General features: G+C 37.3%; 1 protein-coding gene across 3 annotated transcripts in view; it reads left to right on the top strand.

Moving 5' to 3' along the window:
- The window catches only part of col27a1b (collagen, type XXVII, alpha 1b), a 115,004-nt gene that overhangs the window by 5,919 nt on the left and 87,045 nt on the right, over positions 1-22,040 (top strand). For all 3 annotated transcript variants that reach the window (XM_051894871.1, XM_051894872.1, XM_051894873.1), the window contains exons 3-5: positions 1,977-3,241; positions 15,345-15,398; positions 21,822-21,875. In XM_051894871.1, the coding sequence (XP_051750831.1) occupies positions 1,977-3,241; positions 15,345-15,398; positions 21,822-21,875 (1,373 nt within the window). The remainder of the gene's footprint in view (positions 1-1,976; positions 3,242-15,344; positions 15,399-21,821; positions 21,876-22,040) is intronic.

Here is a 22,040-nt window from a genome sequence, read left to right as displayed (position 1 = left end):
CTGTCACTTACTGATAGAGACAGTTATTTCATCTCACTCTAGGCGGTCGATAACTGCGGTATTCACGGTGTGTTCAAGTGCAACTTTTTGACCCCAACTTGAGGCAACATCATAGTCTGCTTTCGTTGTTGCTATTTCTTTGATGTCAGTTTAGTGTGTCACGGGCTTGACTAATCACTCTGGAGCTGATTGACTAATGCCTACAAAAGGGCGCACACAGTTCCAAACCCTCTTCTGATTGGCTTATCATTTTCAACTAAAACACTCCAATGACTAATCATTTGTATGAGATGGTGGAAAATATCACTTTTATAAGCATATTGGCCATGCGCTTTTCTACAACCCAAACCATATGATTTCTTACAATTTCACCATCTTGTACAAAATATTACGACTTCTCATGAGACTGTGCTGTATTTAAAACCTAACTAACAAAATTACTGCAAACTACTTTAACCAGCTAGAAAACCTTTTACCCGGGTAACAAAAACAAGTTTAAATGACCAGCGTTTGCACCAGCAATGTTCAAAGCAAGGCATAAAAAACAAGTGTAGATGTAATGGCAATGCTGCAGTTGCCTGATGGGGCAAGATCACTTGTGTTAACTGGTCCTAAGCTCGCTCACACTGGCCTCGGGTCAGTGGGTCATGCTTATAGTTGAGCCCTGCTTTAAAGAAGTTTATTTCATGCTGTTTATGACTCTTTCAGACAGCACTCTTTACTATGATTTGTGAGTAGAACCAGAGGATGTTCATCATGTGTTCTGTTGAGGTGCATTGCTGGAGTCTTGTTTTTGTTAGAGTTTTGTGTCAGGATCCCATGTGATTTATGTGAAATTATTCAGATCATTAATTTTCTAAATTCAGAGCAGTTGTTTTCCTGCTGTTTGTCAGAAGATAATCTGTCACCTCTTTCTGACATGCTTGATAATGAAGTGGCCATTATGTTAGTAACTCTGTTTAGATTTGCTTACAATACTACTGCAGACATAGTGCTTTCTTTCAACAATTCTCTTTCAAAATATGCTGATCATCATCTGTTAAGGGATACAGGGCTTACAGGGGGAAAAAATCTGTGCACATTATTCCATTTACATGTGCTTTTCATTTAGTGCTCGTTGGGTATACTTTATAACTGCAAAAGTTGAGTAGGATTTTGTTTAGTCGGGATGTGTTTGGGTTAGATTTGGTTTTATAATGTATACACTTGTTTGTTTTTAATCTAAACTCATTACTGACTGTTCAGAAGTGGCAGCCCTAAGATAGATGGCTTTGACCATTTCTTCCCACTTTACGCGTCATATTTTGTTACATCTACTTGCTAGCAAAAGGATCATATGGGGCATCATTGATATTGGTCATAGCAGTTTTTTTTTTACAGCATTTCTTTTTTTTTTTCATGAATAATGTTATTGTCTTGATTTCCAGAAAAAATATAAGTTAGCAAAATTGTTATAAAACTTTAGAGATGTTAATTTATTTATTTATGTAATTTTTGCCATCTTATACCCAAATCCACATAATAAACTGGAACGCTTCAGACAATACAGACTAATATGCTTGTGGTTTTGTAACTCTTAAAGGGATGTTTGATATGCGTACTCCCACTCGCTTCACTTGACCTAATTTATTGCAGACCTCTAACGATCTAATGAATTTGTAGTACAGTTGATGATTCCGTAAAACTCACATAAGCCCACACAGTGTTATTTTTCTACTTGTAACAATGTCAGCAGAGTATTTAATAAAAAACTGAAGCATTACCCCCGGTGAAATATTACCTTTGCCACATATGTTCTACATATGCTTTTGTTAATGATCTGTTCCTGTAATGAGCTCAGTGTCTCAGTGTGTGAGAAACAGCTGCAAGCCTTCAGTCGACTGCGATGAGATCCATTTTGCTCTTAAATCCTTTTTTAGTCACAGTACATGTATAGTGATTATTCCTGCAATTATTTGTTGTTTTCCTTTTTGTAGATGTGGACGTGCTACAAAGACTGGGATTGGTTGGGAAAAGACCATCTGGGACACGCTCCACACCTCAAGGTGTCATCCCCTTCAAATCGGGAGTCATCCTAACCCAGAGGGCGAGAATTGACGTCCCAGTGAGCTCTGTCGTCCCTGCATCACTGGGCTCTGCGTTCTCTCTCATCCTTAGCGTATGTTCACATCGCATAAACAATGCTTTCCTCTTCACCTTCGTGACAAAGAGGAAAAGACTGCAACTAGGGGTGCAGTTCATCCCTGGTAAAATCTTAGTTTACTTGGGCCAAAAGAACACTGTACATTTTGATTATGATGTTCACAATGGCCAGTGGCACAACCTGGCTTTGGAAATCCAAGCCCAAAGGGTTTTGTTATATACTTCTTGTGGGAAGACAAGTGTACATGCAGATTTGCATTTTAAAAATGAAGAAACGCTGGATCCAGAGGGCTCCTTTCGCTTGGGAAAAATGAGCCAGAGCTCTGTGCAGTTTGAAGGAGCCATCTGCCAGTTTGATATTCATCCCTCTGCTAAGGCAGCTCACAATTATTGTAAGTACATTAAAAAACAGTGCAGGGAAGCTGACACTTATCGGCCTAACCTCCCTCCTCTTTTACCGCTATTACCCCTGGACCCCAATATATCTGTCACCATTCAGACCCCAAGCATTGTAACAGAGCTAAATGACAGACACTTTAGCTCTAAACCTTCACTAACACAAGACAAGATACACAATAATCATGAAACCTCACAAGGCCTAAACATGCCCACTCTAATGACATCTCAGTCTGTACAAAGCACAGTGCCACCAACGATAGCCCAGCCCACACTACAGCCCCCCCTGCAGGCCACAGCACAAACTGTCATGCCATCACAAATATCTCCAAAGCCAACTCAACAAAGCAGCCCCAGGAAGAAACTTGTGAGGGCAACTATAAAGCCCCAGATGTTAAAAGAGAATGGGATGGCTGTCACTGCCGGACCAACAGGTCAACAGAAGAACAAACTGGATATCCAGACCCCTGCCACAACAAAACCTAAACCTTCTAGTACATTCACGGTGTCAGAGATGACAACAGCATCAATAGCATCACAGGATCCTCTACCAAAGGAGACCTTAGTTTTTGGCGCCAAACCCACCTCTTTTGAGCCTGTCACCCCTGCGGCCACAGATGGTTTCCAAACCTTTGACTTTGAACCAACTCAATACTCCCTCTTGGCTGAGTCACCTGCCCTGAAAGGAGAACCTGGACCACCGGTAGGATGTTTTTTAATATTTTTGGTTGCCATACTCTTTGCATTTTTCACATTTCTGTAGGGATTGAAACAGACTGACACAGGTCAAGTTGTTGGAAATTTTGTAAAATGTTCTGCTAACATTTTGATTAGAAATAGTCTGACACATAGAAGTAGGGCTGGGAGAATAAATCGATTCATCTCGATTTGTGGATCGATTCTGAGATTTTCTGAATGCATCACGATTCTCTCTTGAATCAATTCTGAGCTTTGTTTTTAACAGCAGATGGCGCTCTAGGCTAGTTTTTCACCACACGCTCAAATGCTAACGAAGAAGAACGCTCATGCATTCGACTATGTACTTGCACCTCAGAATGCTTTTATGATGCGAGATTAATGTAAACAGCCCACTGCAAACACCCTTGTAATTCGTTTTAACCTTTTCAAACTTAATGAATGATTATTTTATAGAAGGTTCAAATGGTGTGCGTATCAAGTTCAAGTGGCTATTTCTAAAGCATGCAGTGCCATCTGCTGTTAAAAACTAAGCTCAGAATTGATTCGAGAGAGAATCACGATGGATTCGGAAAATCTCAGAATCGATCTAGAATCATTTCTCGATTCGTGTTTCAACAATTTATTGTTCCCTGCCCTACATAGAAGGACTTTATCAGGCCTTTCTCATTGGTGGTGAGGTATTGACAACTAGTAGTAGTAGTTGTAGAATTAAAATTTCCTGATAATTTACTCACCCCCATGTCATCCAAGATGTTTGTCTTTCTTTCTTCAGTCGAAAAGAAATTAAGGTTTTTGAGGAAATCATTCCAGGATTTTTCTCCATATAGTGGACTTCAACAGTTACCAAATGGTAATCTTGCACTACCTCTGCGATGTGCCACGCATTACATAATCATGTTGGAAAGGTCACTTCAAAATCGTCCAACATTGTTGTTTTATCTTTTTTGGAAAAGGCTTCATAAACACTTGCTCGGTACTTCCGTCTACGTCCCGCGTGACCTTTCCAACGTGATTACGTAATGCGTAGCGCATCGAAGAGCTAGTGCAAGATGAGCATTTGTGGTTAAAAAGTATATAAATGTTATTTTTTTTAGAAAATTACCAATCGTTTTGCTAGATAAGACCCTTATTCCTCAGATGGGATCCTTCGAAGCTGCACAGAAACTGCAATTTGGACCTTTAATCCGTTGGTAACTGTTGAAGCCCACTATATGGAGAAAAATCCTGGAAAGTTTTCATTAAAAACCTTAATTTCTGTTCGACTGAAGAAAGAAAGACATAAACATCTTGGATGACATGGGGGTGAGTAAATTATCAGACTGTAAATTATCAGTAAATTATTTTTTGGCATGGTTAGTTCAGGTTGTAAAAAAAATAGACAAGTAATTTGTCTGTCAAGCTAGTAAAATGATCCATTTATTTTACAGTAAAATGTTATTATAGCAGGATTTTCCCTGATTATTTTACAGAAGGTGGGAATTTGCTTGTTGAAATACTCAAAGCTAAGTCAGGTTACAGAACCATAACAACAAGGTCTTCAGCTTTCAACAGACCACTAGAACTCCATGGTACGAAGACCATTTTCTTTCTTTTTTAAACAGTGTCTTATGGTGGCCAGATGGCAAGTGCTGCTTTGCTTATTTTGAAGAATGGTGAAATGTGAGTTATTAGCTGTGGCCGTGTGTGTGTGTGTGTGTGTGTGTGTGTGTGTGTGTGTGTGTGTGTGTGTGTGTGTGTGTTTTTTTTTTTGTGCCTTGGTCTTGTCATCTGCCTTCATATGTTATATTTAGGTGCTGACTGTAGCATTGCATAAATATGGATTCTTAGTCAGTTGGTTTCCATTACCTCTTGAGGAGTTCAATATATAATACACCACACACTACACAACTACATCTTTTACCAGTTTAACAACCTTGTCTGGGTGCAAACTGTTTGTTGAAGGCTGGAAAATGGTGTCATCATTGTTGCCTTTGAGCTTTTGGTGGTCTTGGTCTTAAGCCTAGTTTATAAAATCCTTTGAAAGGGCATTGCATGCCGGTAATGTGTAATGCTTGCACACTTTTTCCTTGTAGTTAATTAATGAGGTCACAAGCCAGTGGGTGAGAGGACATGCACTAAAAAACAAAACAAAAAAAAAGCAGTTTGTCTTGTTTTCCACTCAACATATCTAAACATCCTTGAAACTCAAAAACAAGATAAATTTACTTGAGAAGCAAAATTGTGTAAATTATTAGGACTTGTTTTCAGAGAATATAAATATATCTTGAATTATTTATTGTTCTTTACCCTATTGTCATTTTTTTTTTCTAATTTTAAAACCAAACCTTACTAAATGTAGCTTTATACTTAAACAAGAAAAAAAGTTTAAAATATCTTTTTAATTTTTTGTCAAGTAAATTTATCTTAGCTCACGAATGTTTAGATATTTTTTCTGGAAAACAAGACAAAAATGCTTATTAAAGGGAACCTATTATACAAAATTCACTTTTACATGGTGTTTGTTTGAACATAAATGTGTGTCGGCAGTGTACACAACCACCCTATAATGATAAAAACCCACCAACTCCTCTTTTTTACCCGACAGGTGACCCGCCAAATTTTATGTAACGGGTGGAATAATATTTACGTGTCGGGTGCGGTGCGGGTGCGGGTCGGACGCGCGGTAGGCACGGGCGGACTGCGGGTCCAATAGCCAAGACTATTCCAACTCAATTCGGTGCATTTGACAGCTGCTTTCAAATGGTCCCGTGCTTATTTGTGTTCACGCTTTGTCTGAAGACCGTTAAAGGCAGCACGGTTTGCAGCGCTGAGTATTGTAGCCAATCACGCTGCATCTGATTAAAAGCTAGTGATTATATTAAAAGGAACGCGCTTTGCTCGCTATTTAATATAGGCTATTCACAATTTGAATTGAAGCTTTAGAATATTTTTCGCGCTGCTACAAAGAGGACTGGCGGCCAGGTAAACACTGCAGAAGAGACAACCGTGTTTATATGCCGAGTGAAACTGCTCAAATATTTACTAGCTTTAAGCTTACAGTTGAATAGGCCTACTAAAACATTCTTTGTTCTATTATTTTACTTTGTTGTAAAATGCAATGTTTAATAAAATGCAGCAACATAGAATGCCTAATGTTGGTTTCATTGCTTGTGTTAGGCTACATGACAAAATGATTTTGTCTACCTCATGTAGGAGATTTAATGCGGGTGCGGGTCGGGTCGCGGTTTTTGTGTCAAACGGGTCGGGTCGGGTACGGGCTAAAATGAGTGTTTCTGTCGGATGTGGTGTTAATAACTGCGGGTGCGGAGCGGGTGCGGGTTTATCAAACAGGACCCGTGCAGGACTCTGGTGCCTCAGAATAAGCTGTTTGCAGATTCTACCTTTTGTGACATCACAAAATGCCGATAAAAGCTATTATTATCACTATCGGCCATCGGCCGATTGTTTAAAAACTGCCGATGATCAGGGCCGATTATATCCTGTCAATCAAAAGGGTGCGGAAAAACGTGTTCAGACTGCAACTCATACATACTGTGTGTGAAGAAAATCACTCTTGTGTTGAATTTCTTCTTCTTCTTCTTCTTGGTGGTTGGCAAACCAGCTTTTGTGTTGAATTTTAACGCATTAACAGTTTAAAAATAGTGACGCTAAAGCAGGCTCTTTTTGACCCTATGAATCACCCGTATTTCAAGCCAGGGTTGCCAGGTCTGCGTTTTTATTTTTATTTTTTGCTACATCAAATATTATTTGTAGCGCCTCCCGTCCAATAATCGCAAAAGGCTTTGTGCTTGTTACTTCTGATAAGAATAAAAGTTTCAGTTTTCAAATTCTGTCCATTTTATAATGAAATTCAAACAATAAATGGCGTTTTGACGCTCTTAAATGTGACGTGTCAGATTGCTGTAATGCCTCAGTTCAGGCGGCAGCTCGGAGCGCGAGTCTTTTCTTCCTCTTCAATACAAGTTATATCTCGAAAAACATGCATGAATATCAAAGGTATGTTGAAAGATATAGCCTGAATGTATCACGTCTCATGTAATCACTTTATTTGTGCTTCAACCGCGGAAAGACGTCAATAAAACTTAGAAATTTAGTATCGGTGCACTTCTACTAAAATGTCTGTGCGAATCATTATACACCAGACTGCTTTGTGAACGAGGGTCAAAATAAAAGGACAATTAAACACACACAGGTTTTGTTAAAAAGTTGTACAAACCTCAAGGTACAAACTATTCGTGATCCAGCTTATAGTCTCCGCAGCGATAATGGTCACTGCAGTAATAAAAAAGGGAGAGCATGCACTTTATTAAAGTTCATCAGAGTTGCTTTACGGATATAAAGTTTACCAGTTTATTAAGCAAACACCGGGAAAAAAAGGGTCTGTATTCCTTTGTTTACTGTAATGAGTGTTTTTGTGTAATCTGCTGTGTATGTTGATGATAGTGCAAGGGGGAGAGAGAGTTTATAGATAAGACTTTAATGCGCACTTCTTGCACTTATTTAGCTCTTACGGTGATTTTCTGGAGTAAAAACAGACATCTTTTGTGTGAACTTCGTAGAACTCATCATTAAAGTTTTGGCCATCATTCGGTTATCATTCAGTCCGCCACAACAGGCTTGTACAAATAGTGGATAAAAGCAAGATGACAACATAAGTTATAGCGTAATTATACCTGTTCTGTCTCCATGCAGCATATATTCTCTGGCTCTATAGGCATCATTGTCCGACTCCGGTTTGAACTGAACACCGCTACTGACAGTTTCTGACATTTTCAGTGCATGAGATTGTCCTGTTTTGTTGTTGTTGGTATGCCGGAGCATGAGCTCTTGAAGCTCTACCCTCTTCTTGAAAGGGGGCCGGGAGCAGCAGCTCATTTGCATTTAAAGGGACACACACAGCATGCTATAAAAAATGATCTGTGGGTTATTTTGAGCTAAAACTTCACATACACACTATGGGGACTTCAAAAACTTGTTTTACACAAAGGGGCATTTTAGCGTTTTAGTTTACCTCCAAATTCAGTCACCGTTGGGAAAACAGTAAATCATAGGGAGTTTGTGTTTGAGTAGAAAGACTCTTTTTTGTAGGATGAATAATATGTTATTCAGTGATAGGAATAATTGAGTGGATTATTTCATATTTGTACAAACAGGACAACTTCTCAAGAAAAATCTTGGCCTAATTCACAATACGTGAATTTATTCTTAATCTCGTTCTAATGAAAGTGAATTTGGACTATTTAAAATGATCGGCCGCATGCACAAGGTTTGTCATTTGCATAAAACACGCCCAAACCATCTCCATATAAGGGCTTTCCACACAATCTTTCCTTTACAGCCTTCCGTTACTCTCGTCAAACATATACTGCTGTCTGCAGAAGCGCTCGCCAGATCCTCAAGCAATGCCAAGTGTGCCATTCTCAAAACCATAGACCCAGATTATAGACCTCTGCTTAGCCAGCTGTACATAAGCGTATATATCTCCGTTATTCAGAGAAACCTCGCAGCTGTAGCTCAAATGCAGCTTTTCTTACTCTTTCACTCTATATGATTAAATATATTTAAGATGAAATTAAATTGTATTGTTTATTAATTTTATTATATAATTTTAAATCGAGCGCAGCGTTAGTTCAGTAGGCATAGTGCTTCGACCAGCTGATGCGGTCAGCTGTCAAATCGCTCCAATCACTACCATTCTCCTATTAGACCGGGGACATGTATACGTGGCATTACTGCTCGGTAAGTATGCTCAAACTGCTCGCAACCCTCCCTCCCTCCCCATTATAAGCATGAGCATATTACTGTGCACTTTCTGGTTGTCGCCGTCTTTTGTTTCAGATTACTAAGGCTTTCAAGTCCTAGTAGGCATGGACCTCTCTGCTGAGAGACACTCATCCTCATAACCAAGCTAAAGTATAGATGTCCCACTGCCACATCTACACGATTACCACTGTTCGCTTTTAAAGACATTACTAAAGTGTCTTAATTGTCTATGTATTTCCAAGCTGATGGTTCCATGGGGGGTTAATGTTAAAGCTCTTGTATGTTCAATTAATTTTGGAGCAAGAATCCCCATAAGGAACCATACCGCCAAAGATAACTTGTGTTTCAGTAAACTCAGAGTAACTTGCCAAAGTGGTCCTGTCTGAAATAAAGATTATGTAATATAATATAATATAATTATAGTCGTTTTAAGAGGAAGTAACTTCTTAACATGATTAAGAGGCCGTACAGAGAAAGTGCTTTTTGCGTACATGGTTTCAGTTGTTCCTACGTTTTTCAAAAATGTAGCGAATGAGACCCAATGTCCTTTAGCTAACAACCTGGAGGAAGTCAGTGGGGTGAGGTTGTGGATGTAAATGTTGGTACAGTGAAGCAACTGAAGGTTGCACTGTGATTGGATGAGAATTAATCGATCAATCAATCTTGTAACAGACTTACAACTACAAGTCTTGCTGGATAAGTTTCCATTTCTTGTGCATAAGATTTTTACTACAGGCTTGGGTGGGAGCAGAACTGTGCTCTACTGAAAGTGAGCTGATATTTGCTATAAAGTCTGCCGACCTCATCCAGCACTATTATGCAGCGTATTATGGTACTGTATATACAGTCACAGTGAAGCTCTGAACTCTTTTCCAACAACAAACAACAACCAGATGTGCTGTTCAGTATGGCTGTCACACAGATGGCACTGTGCATTTTCGGGAGAGATCCCCTTTAGCAACTGCTATAAAAGGCCTTGTTTCCTCCTTTTCTAATCTTTTCATTCCTTCTTGGAGGCAGATAGAGAAAGAGAGATTGCTTTCATTCAGGAAATTTGCCACGTGGAAAAGAAAGAGTAGGGGGCTCAAATGGGCTCTTCTGTCTTTCTTTCTCTCTGGAGCTCAACATTACCATATTAATGTCATTCATATCAAGCAGACACTCTGTGCATAATGTCTCTTGGTTTATTACTCCATAAAAGCTAATTTTTAAAAGTTTATTGCACAAAAAACTAAAGGCAGAGTCAATATGCAGTTCATGTTTATTTAAAGTAGTTTTAAAGTAGATTTCTTGAAAACATTAATAGCGCACACCTTTGAATAATCTTTTATTAGTGAGTGTTGCTTTCAAAATGATTAGAAACAGGAAGCCTGCAAACATTGTGGAGTTCTGGCAGCATCACTCTCAGTATGAGTATGTGGGATCTTGCCAGGTCTACAGGTGTTACGAAACATTGCCAGGAATTGTCTCGTAGAATTTTTTCTTGTAAGAAATGTTTTTTATTAGTTCAAAGCTGTCATCAGATGTATATGCCACTTGGATTTGCGCTGACACATTTTTCACTAACACAAGGCAAATTCCAAAGCACATTGCAGGTAAATTATATCAAAACTAACATGGATGATTGAAGTCCTTTACTAATATTGCCATATTTTTGTGATCTTGATAGAAAGAGAGATAATAATATAAAAACTAAATGTTTTTTGGCTTAACGAGCCCTTTTCACATGACGTCACACAACTTAGCCCACTGAATTATTCTCAGACTTAATGCTGGCAACAATGGATCCACTTGGTAGAGAACTGTCAGGAGACTTATTAGTACAAAAGAGGACAGTGGTACAAGAGGATTACCCAATCATTGTTTTAAGTGTGAAAATACAGCAAAAGTAACACAGAAATTCAAAAACAATGACAAGGCCCCTGAAATAATCAGGCCTTCATTTTAAGCTTCCATTTAGTGATGAGGGATTTTTTTGCTAGACAAAGAGCAGGAGAAATACCAAGCGAGTGTCTCAGAGCCAGCAAAAGCTATGAAAAGAGTGACTGTTTATCTCACAGAGTAAGATGCAGCCTGCAGAAATGACATACATGGTTGTTGTTCTCACTGGAGCTACCTACCTACCTAGTTAGCCATTTCCATTGTTGGGCATTTTTTCAACATGACAATGAGGATATGCATTCTCCCAAGGTGAAAAACCTTCTGTGGACATGTATTGCACTCAATCTTAACACTCTTGAGCGCCTGTGGGGGATTCTGTAGAGACGAGTTGAGCAACACTCCTCATTAAAAATCAGGGCATTTAAGGAGTTCATCATCCAGGAGTTAAACAGGACAGATGTGACAATTTGTCATGAACTTGTACACTCGGTGCCAAGAAGGGTCAGAGCAGTATATTCAAAATTATGGAGGGCATACTAAGTGCTAGAATGTTATACATTTGTTTAATTAAACCTAGGGTGTACTTATTTCTGCAATCCTTCATTTAAACAAAATTGGCTAATTTACTTATTTTATGGCTATTAATGACATATATTTCTCAGTTTTTATTATGTATATGTTTAATACATTTTAGTTTTGCCATCTTTCCGTGAATTGTATTAGTGATCATAAAGAAAATACAACTTTTGTATTTGCTCATTTATGTTGTGCACTGTGTATACAGTGGTGGTCAGAATTATTGGCGCCCTTGGTAAATATGATCAAAGATGACTATAAAAATAAATCTGCATTGTTTATCCTTTTGATCTTTAATTCATAAAATTAGCAAAAATCTAACCTTTCATTGAAGGAAAAGAATTGAAAGTGGGGGGAAAATCACATTATGAAATAAATGTTTTTCTCCAAAACATGTTGGCCACAATTATTGGCACCCCTAGAATTTTTTATGAGTAAATATCTCTGAAGTATATTCCCATTCATATTTACATTTTTTTTTAGCACACCAGGGTGATCATGAACATGAAATTGTCCAGCCATGACTTCCTGTTCCACAGGAGTAAAAACATGAGGAAACACAAAAGCCAAATTCCCTTAATCATTCATCACAATGAGTAAAACCAGAGAATATAGTTCTGATGTGCAGCAAAAGATTGTTGAGCTTCACAAAATAGAAAGTGGCTGTAAGAAAATAGCTAAAGCATTGAAAATCCCCATTTCCACTATCAGGGCAATAATTCTTAAGAATTATTGCCCTTAAGAAGTTCCAATCAAGTAAAGATGTTACAGATCTGCGTGGAAGAGGACGTGTGTCTAAAACGTCCTAATGCATGGTGAGGAGGAAAGTTTGAGTGGCTAAAGACTCTCCAAGGATCACAGCTGGAGAACTGCAGAGATTAGTTGAGTCTTGAGTCTCAGAAAGCCTAAAAAAAATGATCAAACAGCACCTACATCCCCACAAGTTGTTCGGGAGGGTTTCAAGAAAAATCCTCTGCTCTCATCCAGAAACAATCTCCAGCATATTCAGTTGTCAGACATGACTGGAACTTCAAACGGGACTGGCTTTTATGGTCAGAGGAAACTAAAAAAAGAGCTTTTTGGCAGCAAACCCACCAGATGGGTTTGGTGCATACATGGATAAAAAGTACCCCATGCCCACGCTTAAATATACTGCTGGATCTTTAATGATGTGGGCCTATTTTTCTGTTGGAGGTCCTGGACATCTTGTTCAGATTCATGGTATCATGGATTCTATCAAATACCAAAAGATAAAAAAACAAAACCTGACCGCTTCTGCCAGAAATCTTATAATGGGCCGTGGTTGGATCTTCCATCAGGACAATGATCCAAAACAAACATCAAAACCAACACAAAAATGTGTCACTGAGCACAAAATGAAGCTTCTGCCATGGCTGTCTCAATCCCCTGACCTGAACCCTAAAGAAAATTAGTGGAGTGAACTGAAGAGAAGAAGCACCAACATGGAGCTGGGAATCAGAAGGATCTGTAGAGATTCTGTATGAAGGAATGGTCTCTGATCTCTTGTCAGGTGTTCTCCAAACTCATCAGGCATTAGAGGTGAAGACTCAGAGCTGTTATCTTGGCAAAAGGAGGTTGCAAAAAGTATTGAATAAAAGGGTGCCAATAATTGTGGCCAACGTGTTTTGGAGAAAAACATTTATTTCATAATGTGATTTTCCCCCCACTTTCAATTCTTTTCCTTCATTGAAAGGTTAGTTTTTTGCTAATTTTATGAATTAAAGATCAAAAGGATAAACAATGCAGATTTATTTTTATAGTCATCTTTGATCATATTTACCAAGGGTGCCAATAATTCTGACCACCACTGTATATATATACACAAAGACATACATATATATGTCTTTGTACATATACATATATACACAAAGACTTTGTAATGTTATAAAAACAGATTTGTGAGCATTGGTGGAAGTGAATTAGGTGTGAGTGAAATGTATGCCGTTGCTGTCTTTTTTTTAAATTTTATTTAAGATACCATAGCAAATAACGAACATAAAATATGATCAGTCATTAAATAATCAATTAAAATTCACAAATAAATAAGAGGGCATAAATTAAAAGAAGGAATTTATGTAATTGTACATGTCCATAGTCGTAATAGCTGTACGGCTTGAAAGTCCTTGCAATGTTTCAAAATGTAGATTAACTTTATTCTTCAACTGGAAAATTATGGGTTTCCTTTCAGACCACTTGCATTAATGGATGTGAAATTTGCCATGTAACTTGAGAATACTTAATATAAAACATGACTCCTGTCCATTTAATTTTTCATATTGTAAAAAAAAAAGAAAGAAAAAAAAATAATGTCATTGTTTGTCTTTTTATTGCAGAACAAGAACGTTGCATACACAAAATATAGAGATATACAGAGGATTTACACCATAGATATAGTATATACATTTGAACATATATATCTGCAATAGACAGAAGATCATTTTCACAGCATTTAGTTTATCATTAATGTGATAGTTCTGCATACTGATATTGCATATTGAGTTATACATAAAAACACAAACCATCACATTCTCACCTCTGAAAGGTTGTCCCATTTCATCCGGAATTTATAGTGCACGATGCTGTGAAATTTACAATGAAAATTCATAGAATTTTTAGTGTAAGTGATGAACAGCATCATGTTAACCATTCCAAGATGGTGGACATATCTGGAGTGGTTAAATCTGTCATCTATACATATCTATGATTTACACAGTATACTTACTGTTACAGTCATAGCAGCATCAAATGAAACAAACCAAATAAATTATCCAGGGAATAACATTAAATGAATAAACACATATTCTATACTTTTGTTTTGTCTTTTGTATTTCTTATGTATTTTAGAAACTTAAAATATTGCATCAGTTCAGTTTAAAATGGTATGATGTAAACAAAATGGTTTAAATTCTTCACACCATTAATTCTTTTGAGTATTTTATGTGGATGTGATACTTTCAGTTGTCCACTACTCTTAAATAACTCTCACCAGTACAATACCATTATCATACCAATTTCTAAAATTAAAGAATTGTTTTTAAACACAATAGACAATATTCTTGTTATTCCAAATAACAGATTTGTGTGGACATGTAATCGTTATCATACAACTCTGACAGCAATTCAACTACACAATAACTAGGCTAAAGTTGCTGCTAGTTAGCCTAATTCCCTAAGCATCCATGGCAGAATGGAAATAATCAGTAACGTTACCAAAACAACCCAACTGAAAAACGTCAACATTATTAGTCTTACTCTTAACGTATACTTTTCGTATTTTCATAGAAGTCTCTGGTGCAAAGGTAAGATGGAACTACAGATACTCTGCTTTGCGGATAGGCGGAACTGTGAAAAGGGTCTATTCTAGCCAGATGCACAAGAATTGCTGGATGCGTAATATCAGACCTGCATGTGCTCTTGTTTTTTTTTTGACTAAAACCAGTAATTTGCCAGAAAAACAAGCCAAAAAGTGCAGCAGTATGGACAGTTTATTAAAAACAAGAGTAGTCCAATTTTGATTAATTTTAAAAAATAACTTCAGCTTTGCTAAAGACTTTTAAAAAAAATATCCTGTCTCTCCAATGCCCGTTTTCAACTTGTAACATTTTAAAATAATCTACTTCAGCAATTTTTTCTTCTCTCTTCAATTTACTTCTTTTTTTTTTTTTTTAAACCAGCCACTAAAACTATATATTTGCGAGTTTAAGTGTCTAACTCTCAAAGTATCTTAAAACATTGACTAGAGTTCACTGCCTCCATCTAATAGGGGGATTATTGCCTTGTTTGAGAGTTCATTCAATGTCAGCAGGTAGATATTTAACACTAAATGACCCTTTTTGTCATGATTTCCCTCCCTTCTTCTCTTTCAGGGACCTCCAGGACCTCCTGGCAAGCCAGGATTACCAGGAAAGAGAGGACCCAGGGTAAGCCTGTTAAAATCCTTCACTTATTTTATTATGTCTCTGTTGCCTAGCCCTGGCTTAGGAGATTTCTATGTTTGTACTTCATCCAAGTCAACATAATATTTCTCTGCATGTTACATTAATGGATTTTGTTTGCCAAAGCTGCATTAAAAGGTGATGAAATTGGCGTTTTGCGTTACTCACACTGGCAGTTTCGCCATCAACCACACTACCATGCTCCAGTTTCAGACGCACTCATATTATTACTCCATCTAGGACACTGGAACAACATGTTCTTTTTGTCAGGTGTTTTAGAAGGGGTAACAACATTGTAAAGTAAATTAGTAGTTTTAAAATGCATCTGTTGTAAATATTGCAAACATATTATGCCTAACTATGTCATTCATTATTGGAGGGTGGAGGGGTCTTTGAACTGAGGTGCATTCTTTTATTTATGGTTGAGGAAGGCCAGTTCCTATTAAACACTAATTACCCATATGTTTGTATAAAACCGAGTTCAACTTTGCATTTCAGATGGCCTGCACTTAAAAATTGATTTTTGCTACTTGTTCAGTTTTCATGTAAAATCTAGTTTGTGCCATCAATTTTTGAATTGTAAATTGTTTTAAATTGGTTGCTTAGTCCATTTGCATTGGGACTATATGAATAATTTTCATTGGCCATAACCAAATGTATGCAAATCCGCATCTAGACCAGCACAGACATGTTGAAAATAAACCATTTAAATTAAAAATATTAACCATTAAATTGAAAATATTATTTCCATATTTTTTGTTGCATATATTTAAATGTATTTAAAATCTTTAATAAAATTATTAGTTCACATTACAAAACAATACAAGACTTTTGTTGTTGTTAAGGCTTAATTTTATTTTGTGAAAAAGTTTTCCTCAATTTATTTAATCTCATTAAAGTCTTTCTTTGTTACAAACTGATAGTTTGTCATTAGGATGAGTAAGTACCTTGTAGAAATGACTTTTTGCTCAGTAAGATTGTAATCGAGAGTGGAAGAAAGAGTGAGACAATGAGATATCAGTTAGTCAGAGATTCAAAGAGACTTCCCTTGGTGGAAGTCTAGATGTTTTGTGTGTGGGATACCTGCCCTGGCCTATGAGACTGCCCTTTAGAGAGGCCCCTGAGGGCTGGACTGTGGGAACCCAATCTGTTGAGCTAAAGAAAGGGCTCTTTGTAGCAGTCTTATTAAAGGCATTTAAAGCCTCACTGGTGCTCACCGGCTCTTAAGCTCTCCAGAGTGGCTGGTCAAGAGCATTGGGATCCCACAGCCTTAGTCGGTGCATAAGTTACTAAGAATATTTCATGTAACTTCTGATATATATATATAAAAAAAATGTTTTCATTCATAACATTTCATATGCAAGATACAATTCAGTGCATTTAGACCTTCAAAGATTAAATGGATCATGAACATGTCAGAGCAAACTGGGTATTGCGATGCGATGGCCTACAATGGATTTACTCTACATAGTGTTTGCCTCAGTTGCTTATTCATAACACATAGCAACACAGCTAAATGTATTCCTAATATGATGGACCTTTTATTGAAAGTACCTTTTGAGACATAGCTTGACAAGCACCTGTATGAGATGTATTTGTGATGTTTGAGTTGGGGCAGGAAAAGATGGTCAGTGGGGATATCCATGTTTAAATATTCGCCGTTATTCACCTTATTTTTAACACGGAAGTAAGGTCTTTTCTGTGAATGTGCGAGACTTCCAATTCATTAGCCACTAAATAACGAGAAGAATATCAAAGTGCAGTAAACTGTAAAACTGTTTGCACTACAAACCAGTATGTTTATAATTAAGACAATACATTAAAATAATATGGTAAGAAATACCAGTTTGCAATATCAAGCAGCATAACAAGCTGTTTTGTACAGCTAAAAATAACCGCAATTGAATGACACCCGGAAGCCGGACACATTAAACTTACAAATGGCCGCACCCGCTCTTAACTGAAAAATAAGGCAGATAATCCAATCAAATCAAGGTCTTGTGTTCTGTCATTTGTTGCCGTATGGTTCAATCTATGGAAGATGCGTGATGGATCTAAATATAAATGTAAAAGTAATGCAAAAGTACTAACTTGCTGCCCATATAGCAGCCCGGAACACACCAAGCTGACTCCGACGAACTAGTGGCGACGAAAGCAGACTGCGAGGTTGGCTCACGTCGGCAGCGTCTGGGTCCAAAGTTGCCCTGACACACCAAACCGACGCTTGACGCTTGACCAAGTAGCACATCCGTTCTGCGCCTGCGTAAGAAGAAATGCCTTTCCATACCAGCAGGTGGCAGTGGCTGAACAGTTAATCAGAATGATCAGATGGCCCGACTGACTGACGAGCTCCGATGCCGATTCAACATGTCGAATTGGCCGAAAAAAGCCGACGAGGACGACGGTGCGGAACACACTAAGAAAACTTAGTAGGCTGACGAACAAAAACTGCCCGACGGCCGACCGTCGGCTTGGTGTGTTCTGGGCTTAAAAAACAACAATAACAGAACTAGTTGCTTTTTATAATATAACTTTTCAAAGTAAAGTTCCCCAACACTGCTCAAGAATTGTTGAATGGTGAAGAACATTGGCATGCTGCAAAAATGATAAATGTGAGGGACAGAGGTCATGAAGAAATCATGTTAGTGAACTTGCCCGTACTTTCACATCTTTAACTCATTATAATAGCAAATTAAACAGTCCTCTAAGAAAAGAAAAATGATCAAGCAATTTGCTTCACAGTTTCTTCTACCATCTGAAATTGTTCTATTATAGCTTTTCTTTAAAACTTAGTCAGGCTAGTTTATTTAGTCTGGTGCCTTGTCACTTTCTTATTGTCACTTGCACATTTTGGCTAATAATTATTTTTGAAGAAAAAAAAGCAATTGTGAACAATTTCCATACTTCTTTAGTGACTATACCAAGTATGGTAGTGTTTATGTAGTAATTCATCCCTCAGGTCTCTCACAACTGCACAGAACTGTAAACCATTCCCTTCTGTGTCACCATGCGCTGGGTCATGTGGTCTGTCAGGGTTGTCTGGTGTGAATCAATGCCTCATAGATGACAGACAAGTGTTGGACATACTGTATCAACACAGTAAAATTCTCTGACATACAGTTTGTCTCTGTCGTTGGCGCTGCACATGCTGTCTTAGATCCAATTCTTTACAATGCCAACACTAAAAAGTTCACTTTAAACATAGTTTAACTTGGTCAAGAGGCCAGATCAGACAAAGATATTCCCTCAAGTGCACTGGTAAACATTAGCAGGGGGCTTCTTTGAGCCAGGTCAGGGAGCCCTACCATAAGTCAGCCATTCTCAAATATATGAGGCGGAAAGTGACAACCACCACGCGCGTCTGCCCACACGAGTGCCTGTTGGAGAACTGAAAGTGAGCAGGAGAGATTAACCAATATGTAACTTGATAGGCTTTCTTGATACTCCTCTCTCAATCTCCTCTGATCACTAACCACGGCCACATGTGCAGAACCTGACCAAACATAAAAAACGAGGTGGAAATCTGTACATGAGCTTCTTGTAAGTATCTCCATATGGCCAGTTTGTGTGTACTCAGCAGGAAGGGCAATGAATAAGAGCCCCACTCATGGCTAACCCCTGGTGGATCATATATAAAATAATAGCGTCGCTTTGACAAGTAGACTTAGCATTGCCTCTTGGCTCTCGCTAAGTCTTTGAATCTCACCATTGCATGTTATTTGCTCTACAGTATAATTTCCCTGACGGTTGTCAGCTATCACTCAAAAATATTTAGGCCTAAATTTAAGATTTATGTATTTGAATTGTATATACTGTATAAATTCCATCTATTTGGATTACACAGTTTTAACATAAACAGATAATGCATATTTGTCAGTCATACTTAAATGAAACGGATAAGATTTAAAAGCACAAATGAACTGAACGTGTTTCAAATACACAATAACCAGGTTTATTTATCATCAGTGAATCCCATTTCTTTCCATTTGAAACATTTTAACTAACTGAATATTGCTTGTTACACTGCTAGCCATATTTTAACCATGATTATACTTTTTACTGAATACATTTAATTGATTTCACAATGAACAGATTTATGCTGTTTTTTTAAAATGTGATTAACGTGAAAACGTAATTATTTAAATAAAATCAAATAGATATAATCATTTTGCACTTTATGAAACACAGAGGCGAACAATTGCAGTGTTTCAGTGCAAAAAGAACGACACGCAATCCATTTAAGTAGCTGCTAAATGTGCTGAAATAGGGCTGCGCCAGTAAACTGTAAACAGATTTTCATTTTATGAGAGATACTTGTGTACAATTTCTAGTAATCTTGGCAGCAGTAATTTATGAAATGATAATTACATGATAGAGAAAAGTAGTTAAGTAACCTGTATATATACAGATATGAAATGTAGTCAAGCACACTTTCTGCATTTTAAAGAGCTGATTGAGGTGTCTAGATCACAACAATGGAGTGATGCTGTACAGTCTCACTAACATATAACAGATTGTAGTCTGCTGCATCCTCCACAACACCCTTAAGATAGGGAATTGTATCATGACAATTACATTCAGCACATATTTTGTGCTTATTTACCTGATTTGCTTTTGCCTTTGATGAATCATGTGCTAAAACAATGCAGAAAGTGTGAGCAAATAAACAATAACATCAGCAGGCACGAATCATTTTCCCCAAAAGTTTTTTTTTTTTTCTATCAGTGTGGCCTTTAGTTTCAGTTAGCACATCTTATCCTCCAAAGTGACAGGCATTGTATTGTGGCTTTTGCAGTTTGTTGTTTAAGATTATTTCCATTTTGTCTGCTTTGCAAGCATATAAATCAGTGTCTAGGGAGCTTTTTTGCACTCTTTCTCTACTCAAGCCCCCTGGTCGCTGCTGGAAAAGTCAGCTAATGAAGAAAATCATGTCCATATGTTATATGCCAAAAGCATATGCTAGAAGTACCTTTTAAAACACAACACTTTCTTGTTAAGTGGAGGGCAATTTTCCGAATGCATGCCTTGGGCAAACTGTGCTACTTACGTACAGTACTTTTCATGAGGGCCAGAATAATAAAAAATGTATGAGATATTTAAACATTTCTCCATTCCGTAACTTAGACTAGGCTGCTTCCCTCAGATGCCGACAGGGTTGGTGACTTTAAGGGACTAAAGTAAATGTCGTGATTCTTGTTTAAAAACCTTTTTTTTCCCCCAATGTTTGAGCTGAAGGTGGAGGGCTGAGAGGTCCTGAACCCCTGTATGGTCTGCTGATTTATTGTCCTGACATAATGTGATTTTTATTTCATTCTTTACAACTTTCTGTCTAAAATGTATAAAGGCACGCAAGTGTACCACACATCGTTTTTTGAGGAATTTACAGATTAATATCTGCTTTGATGTCAAGTTATTATATATATATATATTCATGTACAAATGTCTATTTATGTTATTTGAGGGGAAAAGGTGTGGTATTATAAAAACAGGTTGTTGGCTAACTTAAATCACCCTTTTTTGTTACTGTACTGAAGTCAAAGTCAATTATTAAAAAAACGTATTACTTAATTTTTAATTCATTTTAATGCATTATTATTTTTATTATTTATATTATTTTTATTTTTATTTCAATTAAATTCTAATTTATTTGTATTGTATTGTACATTTATTTGTACATGATTATATCAGTGAAATATTGCTAACCTTTATTCATTCACTGGCACTGAGATGCAATTTTACCTGATCTGTTAAAAAAGAATAAATTCATTTATCCTTCTAATTGAACACAGGGAGTTTTGGGGAAGATACAATTTGAGAAAAATGTGTCACCACATAGAGGAAAAAAAAACTTTTAAGGCTTCCAAACTAAATGTCTGACAATACAATTTCCACTAAGGAAAAAGTTGTTTAAAGACAGATGAGATGTGACAGATGTTTTCTTTAATAGGCAGTTGTCGTTGATTTAATTAGCTTAAGTCGCTTACATCAGTGAGGGTCAAATTATCATTTTACAATGTGATTTAAATCATGTTGCAATTCATAACTGGGGAGTTACCTTTACCCGCCAAAGTCAATTTCAACTCACATTGACACTTTATAAGTGTTAATTTGAGACCCTGATAGCAGTGATTGAACTGACAGAAGTGATGGTCAAGTGCATGTAAAACAGTCCACTACATGAGTATTTATTTCACTCACTCTTTTTTCTCTCTCTCTCTGTATATTTAGTTCTCTTTTATGTCCCTCTCCTTTTGATTCTAGTCTTTTTACTGGCCATTTCTTTTGGCAAAAGGAAAAACAATAATGTGGGTCAAGGCCTGTGACCCAGCTTAAGTGTCCTGCAGTGATTGCACAGTAACTATAGTGAAGACAGCACACAAATACAAGTGAACATGTGTTGTTTTGTAGGGTCCCCCTGGTCCGCATGGAAACCCAGGCCATCCAGGGACCCCCGGGCCCAAGGTATGTACCACTAAATACAGTACTGTGATGTTTTTGTGAATGTGATCAACTTAGACTTGTGTGTTTGGAACTATGGGATCATTTCCTTGTTTAATTTAATTTAATTTAAAAAGCAACATGTGATGAAATTGATCAGTTTGTTTGGACATACCATAAAAAGCTGTC

Source organism: Ctenopharyngodon idella, chromosome 5 (assembly GCF_019924925.1).
Source record: "Ctenopharyngodon idella isolate HZGC_01 chromosome 5, HZGC01, whole genome shotgun sequence".
Lineage (NCBI taxonomy): Eukaryota > Metazoa > Chordata > Actinopteri > Cypriniformes > Xenocyprididae > Ctenopharyngodon > Ctenopharyngodon idella.
Note: the sequence above shows the minus strand (reverse complement) of the source record. Positions and strands in the feature narration are given on the sequence as shown.